General features: G+C 42.6%; 1 protein-coding gene across 1 annotated transcript in view; it reads right to left on the bottom strand.

The window, feature by feature from the left end:
• Window positions 1-3,585: 3,585 nt before the first annotated feature.
• Window positions 3,586-13,230, bottom strand: part of mtmr9 (myotubularin related protein 9) — a 76,088-nt gene continuing 66,443 nt past the window's right edge. The window contains exon 11 of the mRNA XM_084313980.1: window positions 3,586-3,821. Within this exon, the coding sequence (XP_084170106.1) occupies window positions 3,658-3,821 (164 nt within the window). The 3' untranslated portion in view covers window positions 3,586-3,657. The remainder of the gene's footprint in view (window positions 3,822-13,230) is intronic.

The following is a 13,230-nucleotide window of genomic DNA, read 5'->3' as shown; positions in this document are numbered from 1 at the left end:
ACATCAAAAACACTGGTACGGTCCTTAGTGTAGAGTTAAGACAAATCAAGGTGTAGATAAAGAGAAATATTACTTTGGATGCAAGCAGTTGTGAACAACGTATCTCACACACCCAACATTTTAGATGTTTGTTTTGTCTACGTTATAGATTTAGTTTAAATCACACATTCTATGAACAAAAGATTTAACATGGAAATATCCGTGTATATTATAAAAAAGTATATTGTTAAAAACTAAACACAAGCAAGTTAATTGATATGATGTAGTATGTAAGTGCATTTGTTACACGATTGCATCAATGAACCTCCTGTTTCTTCCGTTCATTATATACATGCTCTCTACATCAATTAAGCTCAAATAAACAGAAACAGCGATACACTGATATATCGACAGACAATCTGCTGATACAGGCTTTTTAAAAAACACAATCGGCATGAGTCCCAATGTATCTTTACAGCCGATACTCGGTCGGTTGTAGAATTGGCATCTTTGTGACCCACATACAGCTAGCGTTATGCTTGATGAACAAGTGAAGAAAATAATAAAAAGCATATTCCTAATTACTAATTAGTGCTAAAAAAAGAAAAGAAAGTGTCTTTAATGCAATATTCAACTTTGAAAAACGTATCTCAACATGGGAATGAAACTCAGTTATTACTAGAACACAACTACCCCAGACATTAGTAATTACTTGCTTTCATTTTGAAAACCTAGTGTATAAATTACAAGTCAGACACATATAAATTACAGCAATGTGGAACCTGACAATATTTGTGATTTTTGTGATTAAAAAAGGAAACTGATGGCCGCTGTTTTTTTTTAAAGAGGAAAGAAAAGGGATTCATTTGGACACACAAAATGACCGCATGAAGGTCAAAATTGGATAAAAAAAATATCCAACCTGATTATTAAGATGAAAACATTGAACTCAATCTCTTTTGGGGGAACAACAGTGGAAACGGGTTCCTTTAATAATGCTGCCCGTGAGGAAACTGGATGTGCAGGTTGGAACTTTTTCCGTAAAAAATTCTCCTTTGCCCACAATCATAATTCCACTTGTTTGCCACGATCAATAACACGATTTGGGGACGAGAACAAGATGCCTGAATGCCAGTGGTACCCAGCATGTTTCCCCAAGGGCAGCTACAGGATCGCTCAGGAGCTCACACTAAAGGAGTAAAAAAAATTGGAATGTAGAGTCTACAGAATCAACAGCAAACCCAAGCGGGTGTCAAAATATGCAGAATCAGAATCACAACGGAAGGGGCCTCCTTCCTACTCGATGCATCGTGGCTATGATGATGATGATGATGATGGTGTAAAAGCCTGCCCGCCCACACGGAGCTGCTAATATCACTTCAACATGGGGCGAAGTCACGCGCTGCCCGCCGGTACTGTACAGGTTGCCATGGTTACCCATGCATTAGCGAGTCAGTGTCAAAGTAAATCAGACCGGTTTAGAGACGCTCACCGTCGCGAACGTCAGAGCTGACCAATAGTTTCTCTCTAAAACGTACGGTAGATCCAGTGCCCAGTGCCCACGGACAATTATGTGTCCAGAATAAACATAGTGCTGTGGTGATGGGCTGAAAGAATGCATCTGGGCAGCCTCTACGCAGTGTGCATCGACTGAGCGAATGCTGGAAAGTACGAGGCGAGTGGCGTTGGAAGGACAATACCAGTGTATTTGACATGTGGGTCCAAAGTTATTCATGCCTCGATATACAATTGATGGAAGGAGGAAAGAAGAAATGGAATTCTTCCTCAGATACTGTATTATATCAAGAGTGGGAGAAAACAAAACTTGACGGGAAAAAAGTTAATGATAAAGAGGTTAGCGTTACATTTGATCCACATGTGGTGATCTCCACGGGTGTACGGCTCCGTTCACACTGCAGGCCTCAGTGCTCAATTCTGATCTAATGCTCAGATCAGGCAGATTCTTTTTGTTTAGCGGTTCACATTATTAAAAAAAAATAAAAAATGTGGCCAACATCAGATTCCAGTGTGAACCGTTTACGCTCCTAAACTGAGCCGCATGTGCAAATGAACAATAACGAAGACGGACGTTAAACACGGAGGACACTGAGGTCACAGTTTATAGTTTCATTTAAAAAAATGTATGAGTGGTGGAAGAAGCCAGCGAATTCTTAAGCAGATGATAACGGGTTCGAGGAGGAGAGGAAAGAGAGACGTTTCTTCTTTCAATATGCTTTCAAACACGGACCGGTTATGATACGTTTCCTCAAGTTTTGCTTGTACAGAAGTGTCACCCTGAAATCTGATTCGGGACAGTGTTGCCTGCGGTGTGAACGTAAGAATTAAGATTTCATTTTCAGACACACTGGAAGCCTATGGCACTGGAATACATAAAAAAATAAAAATAAAGAAATGTAATGACACGACGAAGCCCCATGTTGGATTGACATGTTAGTTTACACATGTACAGTACAGAGTACAGTACAGAGTCCAGGTTTCTTTACGTTAGACATCGATTCAGAATCACAGCAACAATGAACCACATGTCAAGAACACGGGTCCTTTAACAAGGCTTTAGCAGCTGTCAGGACAGGTGTTAACAGTAGCCAAGTAGCTATGTGCCCGTGTACAGTATGTTGCCTGTTGTACGCGCATGGATACACACTGACAGCCAGCTGATTTGTGACACAAGGAGAGACGTTTGGCTTTTAGTGGTGTTCTAAGGAACGACCACGTTGTTTCCATCTCCGCCCCTCTCCCTGCGCTCTGGCAGGACGTCCCGTATCCACGTACTCCACACAAGCCAGGGAACCTCTCTGTCTGTCTTTTAATGAGGCCTACTGCAAACACATTGAAAAATGTACTTCAGCTTCCTCCTGACCTACGCATCGAGGACATCGTTTCAACCCACTGCCTGCTGTATAAACCGTGTGCTCGATAACGGCGTGGTATGATTGAAAAAGTCATCGAACATGAGCTCGGCGGGGCAAATTCCATCTGGTTTTCAGAAATACAACCGTAATGTAACAATGTAGAATATAATGAAAGCAAAAAACTAAAAGAAAAACTTTGGCCACATGTGGTTAGTTGGAATATATATTCTGAAATGATTGAATTGAAGGAGAAATTAATTTGACCCCCTAACTTTGAAGCCAAAAACAGGGTCGGCATTTATCTTTTTCTCGTTACCGCTCTCTTGCTCTCTACCTCTCTTCTGTCCTGCCTCCCTCTCAGGTCCCCTCCTCTGTCTCTCCAGGCCCTCTCCTCCGTCTCGCCCCCCTCCTCCAGGCCCTCTCCTCCGTCTCGCCCCCCTCCTCCAGGCCCTCTCCTCCGTCTCGCCCCCCTCCTCCAGGCCCTCTCCTCCGTCTCGCCCCCCTCCTCCAGGCCCTCTCCTCCGTCTCGCCTCCCTCCTCCAGGTCCTCTCCTCCGTCTCGCCTCCCTCTCCAGGCCCTCTCCTCCGTCTCGCCTCCCTCTCCAGGCCCTCTCCTCCGTCTCGCCCCCCTCCTCCAGGCCCTCTCCTCCGTATCGCCTTCCTCTCCAGGTCCTCTCCTCCATCTCGCCCCCCTCCTCCAGGCCCTCTCCTCCGTCTCGCCTCCCTCCTCCAGGTCCTCTCCTCCGTCTCGCCTCCCTCCTCCAGGCCCTCTCCTCCGTCTCGCCCCCCTCTCCGGGTCCCCTCCTCTAGGGCGTCTGCAGTAGCGGGTCTTCGGTCTCCAGCTGGGCCAGTTGCCTGCGCAGGCTGTTAACCTTGTTCTGCAGCTCCTTGTTATACTGGATAACGTGACTCATCTCGTCGTAGGCCTCGTCCAGACACCTGGAGGTGCGGTTCCAGCGTAGAAACACTCCTGGGGACCACAGGGATCAAAGGTCATCACTTGTTGACCAAGTCACGAAGTTAAACCTAGAACTTTCCAAGTTATATTTAAAGCCAGTCTGTTGACGACTAGCACTGGCCATCATTTCACTGATTGCTTTAGTATAGACCACCGCAACACTTCCAGGATTCTGAAATCATGGGAGAGAGAGCGGGGGGAGAAAATTAATGAATGTGGATGAGAGCCTTGACATTAAGTGGTTGTAGCTACGGCTGTGGGGAGACATGATCCAATATACTTGTATACGCCCTAGTCTCCTGAATACGGAGCGACCAATTCCAAGTCGATCGGCACTTTCTCGGCCGAGCTATAGTCACTTTTGCGCACCTACTCCCAAACTACGCATGCGCAGATTGAGTCTAAGTTCATCAATCTGCGCATACAAAGTTCAGGAGTAGGTGGGAAAAAGCTACTATAGCTCGGCCGAGAAAGTGTCGATCGACTTGGGATTGGTCGCGCCGTATTCAGGAGACTAGGGCGTATACAAGTATATTCGATCATGTCTCCCCCACAGCCGTAGCTACAACCACGTCAAGGCTCTCATCAACATTCATTAATTTTCTCCCCCCGCTCTCTCCTCCATGAGCTCAATGTAACGCGGACGTGCAGAGGTCTATTGAGAAACGTGGCATGTGCTGCATCCTCTCATCAGGCTCCAACACAATTCAACAGGGCCTCGAGTGTTTTAGCTTTCCAAAAACCATGATACATTGTCTATTTCTAAAACAGGAAGCTCACAGTATAATCAAATGTGTCTTTCATATGTTTGACTGGAGGAAAAGATTGTTTGCGATTATACCGTTAGCTTCGTGTTTTGGACATGCGTTGTGGTTTTTGAAGGCTAAAACATTTGCACCATTGTACAGGGTTGTCAAATGACGCGCACTTGTCAAATGACACGCACTTGTCAAATGATGCCCTGAGCTGACCTTTGTCCCGACTCTAGCGTCAGAATGTTATGAAGTGGACGGCAATTTTGGATAATCAAGCTGTTTTTACACACATTACAAAAACACTTTCTACAAACTCATTTTCCGTGGGATTTCTATAACCTATGGACTGTATATAAGACCTCAGGCTATGGAACCGTTATGTTGTCCAGCTCCTACCTCTCACCTGGAACCCAAAAACAGGAATCTGGCGACAAGTCAACATAAAAGTAAGAAAATATATTGAATGTTGAATTAATAGCGTGTTTTGCGTGCGATTGATATCGCAACTGGGATCGTTCCAAAGCAAATAAGTCAACACGTGAATGCAGCGTGACGTGAATGCATAGGGGAATAGGAGCGAGTGTTTTAATGCAACTGATCTCCATTTTGACGCAAATGCAAATACATGAGAATCGTCGTCATTTAGAAATTAGAGATCACATATGTCTATGAATCGAGATCGCAATTTTGTTTTACCATTAATCGTGCAGCCCTAGGTGAAGGTACCCTTTCAGTCCCTTGAAAAGTAACTCCAGGGACTAAGAAGTTCTGGGTACTTTGGGTGGAAAAAACGGAAACCTTAAATACCTTCCGATCCTGTATTTCAAGGTAATTTGCTTTGGTTGAGCGACAGCTATTAACCTCAGTGAGGCTGGATGATCTAGTTTTATGATCCAGAGAATACCAGCGCTGCTGTGCAAAGACACATTAACATTCCATATGTCTCGAGCAGCGGCCGTAAAAACTGCAGCCCACATACGTACAGGAAGGAAGAGCCCATGACTGGAGCCGTAAACACCACCGACCCAGTTCTGACCCGTGTAGAAAGAAAATACACGGGCTAAACTTAACTTATGCATGTTATAGACTAAACTAATAGGATTCAGTGATTTGTCCCTGGTTGACACAGGATATATGCTGAGGATATAATAATTTATAGCTTTTTTTTTTTTAAACTTTGACCAGTCAGCTGGTTCTTTTTAGCGTTTATCGCTTTTTCTGGTCAAGCATGACCGACAGAAACAGGTTGAATAGGATATAGATCGGGGGAAAGACACTGAGAAAATACGGCGAGTCCGGGAGTCGAACTCGTGTACCCCAGATCCGTGACGCGCACGGTTGTCCCCGACGCCGAAATAGCGCCGAGATACGCGGTGAGCTACTGGAGCTCCCCTAATTTATAGCTTTTATAATACATAAGCTTCAGCACTGAAAAGGCTGCCCACAAAGTTTTTTCTTGTGTATATAGACACATAATCAAAACCAGTCAACAACGATGACTGACCGAGTAAGACGGAAGCTGACCCTAATTTATAAAAAGTTAAACTGTTTAGATGCGAAGCAAATGAAACTGTGTTTAGATGCGAAGCACCCCTATGATTGGCAATATCACTCCCCTGCTTCACTCACTCACTCGCTCACTCTTAGCCACTCTGCTCCAAGTGGCAGCTCACGTGCATGCCTCATTGTGTAAGACCAGTAGGGATGGGTACCGAATCCGGTACTTTTAAGATTATAGACCGAATCACTTCGGTACTACCAAGTACCGATTCACATACAGTATATATATATATATATATATTAGGGATGTCCGATATTATCATTAAAATGTGATATCGGAAAATATCGGTATCGGTTTTCAAATGTATTTGATTTTTTTTACATTTCTATAGAAATGATGTCCGATATTATCGGCCTACCGATATTATCGGCCGATAGGCATTAAAATGTGATATCGGTTGATATCAGTATCGGAAATTAAGAGTTGGACAATATCGGTATAAGTAAAAAAGCCAATATCGAGCATCCCTAATATATATATATATACCGTATATAGATCCGATGACGTCAAGTTTCGTTTACCGCGAAAAGAAACCTATGAAGTGTGCCGCACGTTCACGCACACAATACACGCTTACCTAGAATTTGACTTTTGAATTAATGAATGAAAAAGTTTATTTTTGAACATGTATTTTTTTTTTTCTTAAATAAAAAAAACATTAAAAAAATTTAAATAAAGGAATTATAAACAAAAAGTCAAGAGCAATGCATTTAGTTAGCAGACATGTCCAAAAAAGGAGTAGAATTCTACTTGATTCAACAACAAAGCAGTCGAGGCAATGGCAAGCCGAAAACAGTCACAAGTGTGGTTACACTTTACAAAGCTAGATGCAGATGAAACGCTCGCTGCAATATTATATAAAAATTAGTGCTGTCAAACGATTAAAATATTTACCTCGATTAATCGCATGATTGTCCATAGTTAACTCGCGATTAATCGCAAATTAATCTTTTTTTTTTTACCTTAAACAGATCTTTTTCAAGTTCCAAGTTTTAATACTCTTATCAACATGTGAGTCAACAAATGCTTGCTTTGTGCAGCCATTTAACACAAAAGGATGACCCTCATGCATTGCAAATTTGCATCAAATTCAAAACAGAGTGATACACAAAATAACTTAAAAGAAAATAATAATTTAAAACAATGAATAAAGTGTGCATGAAATAATAGGGGAAAGAAAACGTTAGGAACTTGTTACATTCACCCACACAAGGGCTGATTAATCACACACCCCCCTCTCTCCCTCACACACACACTCTCCCAGCTCTTTTTCTCTTTTGCCCCTTCCTCATCTCTCTCACCCCCCTCTCTCTCTATATCTCACACACACACACACACACTTCAGAAAAAAACATAGTATCAATGAGAGCATCAATAATATATAAGCAAAGGAAACAATATAAGCACCTGAGTGAAGTCTAGTAATTTTTTTTTTTTTTTTTTAGTTAATCTTGAGTTAAAGAAATTAGTGGCATTAATAGAATCGGGAGTTAACGCGATATTAACGCGATATATTTGACAGCCTTAATATAAATATATATATTAACAAATTGTTTTAAATAAATAATAATGATAATAAATCATTTGAAGTTTGGACTCATCTTTTACAACTGAGGTAGGTAGATTACATTATTTTTTAGAGACTAAAGTAACAGAAAAAGGTACCGTCGGGTACCGGTATCGATTCACAGGTACTGGTATCGGTTCAAATGTGAACGGTACCCAACCCTAAAGACCAGTTTGACGCTTTGCATCTATGGACACTGTGGGCTAGATCCACAAAGAATGGATTGCACGGTGCTAGTTGCACCCTTACTTACAATTCATTATGAATTGAAAATGGGAGACCCTGATGTAAACAAGACGAAAGTCTTTCTCTGCTCTGCATCCCCTTAACAATTGTGTCTATTGAGCCGTACTGTATTGTACCCATTTTGCAATCTGTTAATAAAATTGTCATTCAATCAATTAGGGCTGACCCCTATTAGTAGATTAGTCGACTAATCGGTCGAAAGGAGCCGTAGTCGACTGCCAACCTCTTAGTCGAATAAAAAAAAATAATAATACGATTTTTTATAAAGAATTTATATTTTTTTTATCATTCTTTCCAAAAGAAAATAGGCCTCTAACGCTAATGGCACGCATACCAGAGGCTAACTGCCTACGAAAACAGGCACAGCGGCACTGAAAGAGGATTTCCCCCATCTAATGAACACACTAGACTAGACAAATATCAAGATGTATCCATCAGTGGACCAATTGCATGATTTTGCAGAGGACAAGAAGCCTTCAGTCGACTCCTTCAGACATTAAGCCCCACAGCCCAAATGGAATGATAAAAAATACAAAATTAAAAATTTTTTTTTTTTTTTTTTTTTTTTTTTGCCAATCATAGTTGACCATCCAAATCCTTAGTCGGGGACAGCCCTACAATCAATCAATCTGCGCGGTAGCCCTGTGTGTCCTTGTTTCAATATGTCTGATGTCTGTTTTTGCAGCGTATGGGAGACAGGTTGGTGGGTGGGGAGGGTATTACTGTTGTTGTTTTGGTCTATTTATCCTTGGAATATTATTTTTAAAAGTATTAATAAAATAATATGTTTGCAAAAAACACATGTGACACATCCAGTCCGTGCCGGAGGTGACAGCAGATTGCAGTGATTTATGGAACTCCTTTTTTACGCTCTCCTGATCAATGCTGTTAAAAAAAAAAAAAAAAAAAAGAGCAGCACGCCTCCACAATGAAGAGAAAAATGCTCACATGCAAACAGAAAAAGAGCCATAAATGAAATCAGCCTGGCTAGAGCAGGACAGGAAGACGCCGTTTCCAGAAACGTCATGCCTGCCCCGATAGTCCCCCTATTTATGCCGACCTACTAGGTTTCTGGACTTTCCCACAGGATGCTCACAGGAGTCCATGAGCTCCTCTGAGTAACAGGAGTCGAGGCAGACGTGCTACATTCCTTACACACCGTCACATGTGTTCCAACCCATATGGAATGTGGGCGTGGCTTTTACTCCTATACGCGTCGAGGCACGCGTGAACCTACTAACCCCCGCCAGCCGTCCAGATGGAGCTCACCGCCAGGACCGTCTGAACTTAACCTATCCTCTAAGGGCTTTTCTTTTTCTGACACTGAGCTGATGCAAGAATCTGCTGAACTTGCCGTTTTTTCCTTCAAAGACCCCCCCCCCCCCCCGGCAATTCCCCAAAACCGTCCCTAAAGTGCCTAACCTATAGAAGAGAAACAGAGAGAACTGAAAACCTTTCCCCCAAGAAAACGTTTTAGGATAGGGACTTTTGAGGAAGGATTTAGGAGGTTTTAGGATGTTTGTTTATTTTAGCCGAATTGCCAAAAAAAAGGAACCTTTCAGTACCTCAGTAAGTTCTGAGATGAGTTCTTGTCCCTGTTCCTGTCATGGTTTGGGACATGGTGTGTGGGAGGGGTCCCTGTCCCCCCTGCTTTACCATTGACATTTATTCCCCTGCTCTCTCTCTCTTTATGTTATGTCTCTTGCTCTCATCCCTTTCTCTCCTTCTCCCTCCCTCTTCCATTCTTGTTCCTTGGTCTAGTTTAGTTATTTTCATATGTATCATGTTTTCTCTTGTCTTGGTTCAGTGTATTTATATTTCCCTGTTTAGTCTGGTTGTTTACTTGTTGGTCATGTATTGCGTTTATCTCGTCTAGGTCTAGCCCTCTTGTATCATGTTCCATGTATTGTGTCCCTGGTCTAGTTTCCATAGTTGTAGTCCTTTTGTTTCCTGAAGTTCTTTGTATTCCGTTTCCCTCCCAGGTGGTATGGTATGGTTTATTTCTTAATCCCAGAGGGGAAACATGGTTTGCCACCAGAGCGAATACAAATACAAACATGAAACAGTTACATGATACAATACAACACAGTAGGAGAGCCTCTCAACACAGTGCTATCGGTGTTAGTTAAAAAATTTAACCGCAGCAGGAACAAAGGACCTTCTCAATCGCTCAGTAGAGCATTTTCTGTCCAGTCCTTGTGGTGTCATCGTCTTCTGTCAAATGTTTGCCGTTCGAAGTTCACTCATGTCATTTCCTCTACTCCATAGTATTTTTGTTGATACCGTGTTTTGGTTTGGTCATCAGCAAGTTACCTTTTGTTTTTCCTGTGCTTGTATTTTTTGTCCTTGGACTTTGTGGTTTGGATTTTTGAACTTTAAATCCACATAAACACCCGTGGTAACTTGAACCATGAAGGTTGGGAAAAGCTAATAAAAAGGTGACCGTTACACTGCCTATGTCATTTAGCATTTCACTCTCTCTCCCCCTCTACATTCAATGATTTAAAGTAGCCAAACGTTTCACTATAAAAACTAACTGGATAGTTGATAATAAACATTTTATTTCATTAGCTGAAATATTCTAAAATCATTAAGTCTGCTATAAGCCATTCTCCCTTTCTGTGTGTGTGTGTGTGTGTGTGTGTGTGTGTGTGTGTGTGTGTGTGTGTGTGTGTGTGTGTGTGTGTGTGTGTGTGTGTGTGTATGTCCCATCTCTGGTCTTTGGAAAGACCAGATGAGGTCAGAGGAGTTTGATAAGGATAAGGATGGCCAGATAATGTTGATATTTAAACCAAAAAATATCTAATACATAATAAATGTATACATAATCATGAAACATAAAAAAAAAATTGTTGTAGGGAGGGGTTTTAGTTTGTGTGATAACAATGTTGACATTGAGAAGTTTAGACTTGACTTCCGGTTTAGCATCAGCATGTAACGGTCGCATTGGTTACAGCTCCTCACCCGTTTTTTTTTTTTTTTTTTTTTTTGCTTCAAAAACCACTTTTTACAACACCAATGTGTTTAAACCTCGACGTATATATTAACTGAGATCTTCAACTAACTATATCGACTGAAAGAATCAAGATGACAACAAGGAGAGAAACAGAAAAGAAACGCGCAACCAAACTAACTCCAGAGAATCCGCCGGTGGATACGAGCTCCGTGCGGGAATTGGCAGGAGAGATTGAGAGAAAAACAGCTGATATTGCCACTTCTTCCATCGTCCCAGCCACCTCATCCGATATAGAGTCTCTTGCTGAGCTAATAAAGATCTTAACCGATAAGGTTGATATGATCGGCGCTAAGGTTGAGAAGGTTGATGCTAAGGTTGACGCTATCAAAGAATCTATCGAATCCAAAATCGAAGATTTGAAAGCAGCAGCTGCAGTACAAACCGAACGCACTACTGTAGTTGAAGCCACCTTGGTTGAACACACACGGAGATTCATTAGGGGCGATGAGGCTTTACATGACGGCATCGGGGAACTAACGGAGAAGATAGATGAGGTCAACGGGAAGCTAACGGATACGATAGTTGATAACAACGAGAAGCTAACAGCTAAGATATTCGAAATGGAACGTCATTCCTGTAGATTTAATATCCGTATAGTAGGACTGGATGAATCAGTTGACTGCACAAACGACTCGTTCGCGACAGTGTTAGCTTAAATTCTAGGACCAGATATCCTCTCTACAACACCTATAGTGGATCAGCGCTACAGAATTGGCATCCGAGACAGCACCAACAATAAAGCGAGAGTGATTATTGCTAGCCTACGTCAAACTGGAATAAGAGATACGATTATCCGGGCGGCACGAAAGAAGAGGGGAAATCTGCAATACAACGAGAAACCAGTGTATTTCTACGAGGATTTCTGCCGCGAGGTAGTATCCCTACGAGCCCGTTACAAGACAGTGATGTCTCGTCTTTTTGAGAAGAGGTTCCCACCTACACTATGCTACCCTGCGAGTCTTTCCATCATGGATAAAAATGGAATAAGGGTAAAGCTTTCCTCGCCTGAAGACGCCGAGGAGTACATGAGGGACCCACTACGCGGAGGAGGCTAAGTCTTATTCTTCTTTTAAATTTTTTGATTACTTCGTTATAACTTGGACACCAAAAGCGGCATCAAACAAGCTTTGATGACATTGATGTAGAGATAGTGTAACTGAGGGGTACAATTCCCTGACTGTATTGATAAGTATGGTATTATTAAACCACTACCGCTTGTACTTTAACTTCTGGCCATCCAGTACATGATATAGATATGATGAACACTTTCCCACCTGATGAAACGAAGTCCACACAAATGTATAAATCGAATATTTTATATAGCAAAGGGTATATACAACGTTCACTTAATGACATTTATGATTTGAAATGCACTTGTAAGGCAAATGAGTATTCGTAGGTAAATCAACATTGAATGTCCAATCTCTGGTTACGCAGGGAGCAAGTATACAACCTGGTTCTTTAGGGAACTATAGCGATGGTACTTAAATGATTATAGCTGGATACACTAAAGGGGGGGGGGGTCCCGCTGGTTGTAAGACAGTAGGGGGGGTTAGGAGAGCCGCTGGCGGTATCCCATCTGGCCGACGATTTCTTGGGAGAATTCAGAGTGCTGAACACGGTGCCCACAGAACCTCGGTCCGCAGATGAATACAGCTGGGCCCTCTGATGGACGGTAGCTGCCGGTCCACAACGAAGAGACGTGAGGCGACCTCACTCGGGGTAGAGCGCCGTCTCACCTGGACTCCTCTCGGGGGGGTAGTTCCAACACTCAGCAGTGTTGGCCGTTATCCATGGAATAATCAAAGCACCCAAAGCATGTAGATAATCCAAGCCGTGGAAGGCTCGCCGTCGTCCGGGTAAAGTAATCCAATGTACAGGTCCACTCGTACTGGCCCGGAGCTCCTCGGATGCAAGCACCACACGTGGTCTGCCCAGCCTGGTTAAGACTCCAGATAACGTCAGGAACGATGGGGGTACTGCTCACTTTATAACTCTAACCGAACGATGCACCATACATAATAGACTATTATTAACTTAATAGAAATACGTCCCACTCGACGGTATAGTGCCAAACTATGACAATTCAACTATTAATCCACACGATGTCTCAATGCCTATTCTGAGGCCAAATAGGCCATACTGCACCACACGTGCGTCGTGGGTGAGGCTTCACGTCTGTTACTAGGTTGGAGGGTAAAGGACTAATGGACTAAAAGAAAGTTCTACTTTACTTGCGCCATATATATATGCGCTGTGAACAAATAGTACCATTC

Source organism: Notolepis coatsorum, assembly GCF_963971535.1.
Source record: "Notolepis coatsorum genome assembly, chromosome: 5".
Lineage (NCBI taxonomy): Eukaryota > Metazoa > Chordata > Actinopteri > Aulopiformes > Paralepididae > Notolepis > Notolepis coatsorum.
The sequence above is the reverse complement of the archived record's forward strand: the minus strand, read 5'-3'. Positions and strand labels throughout refer to the sequence as shown.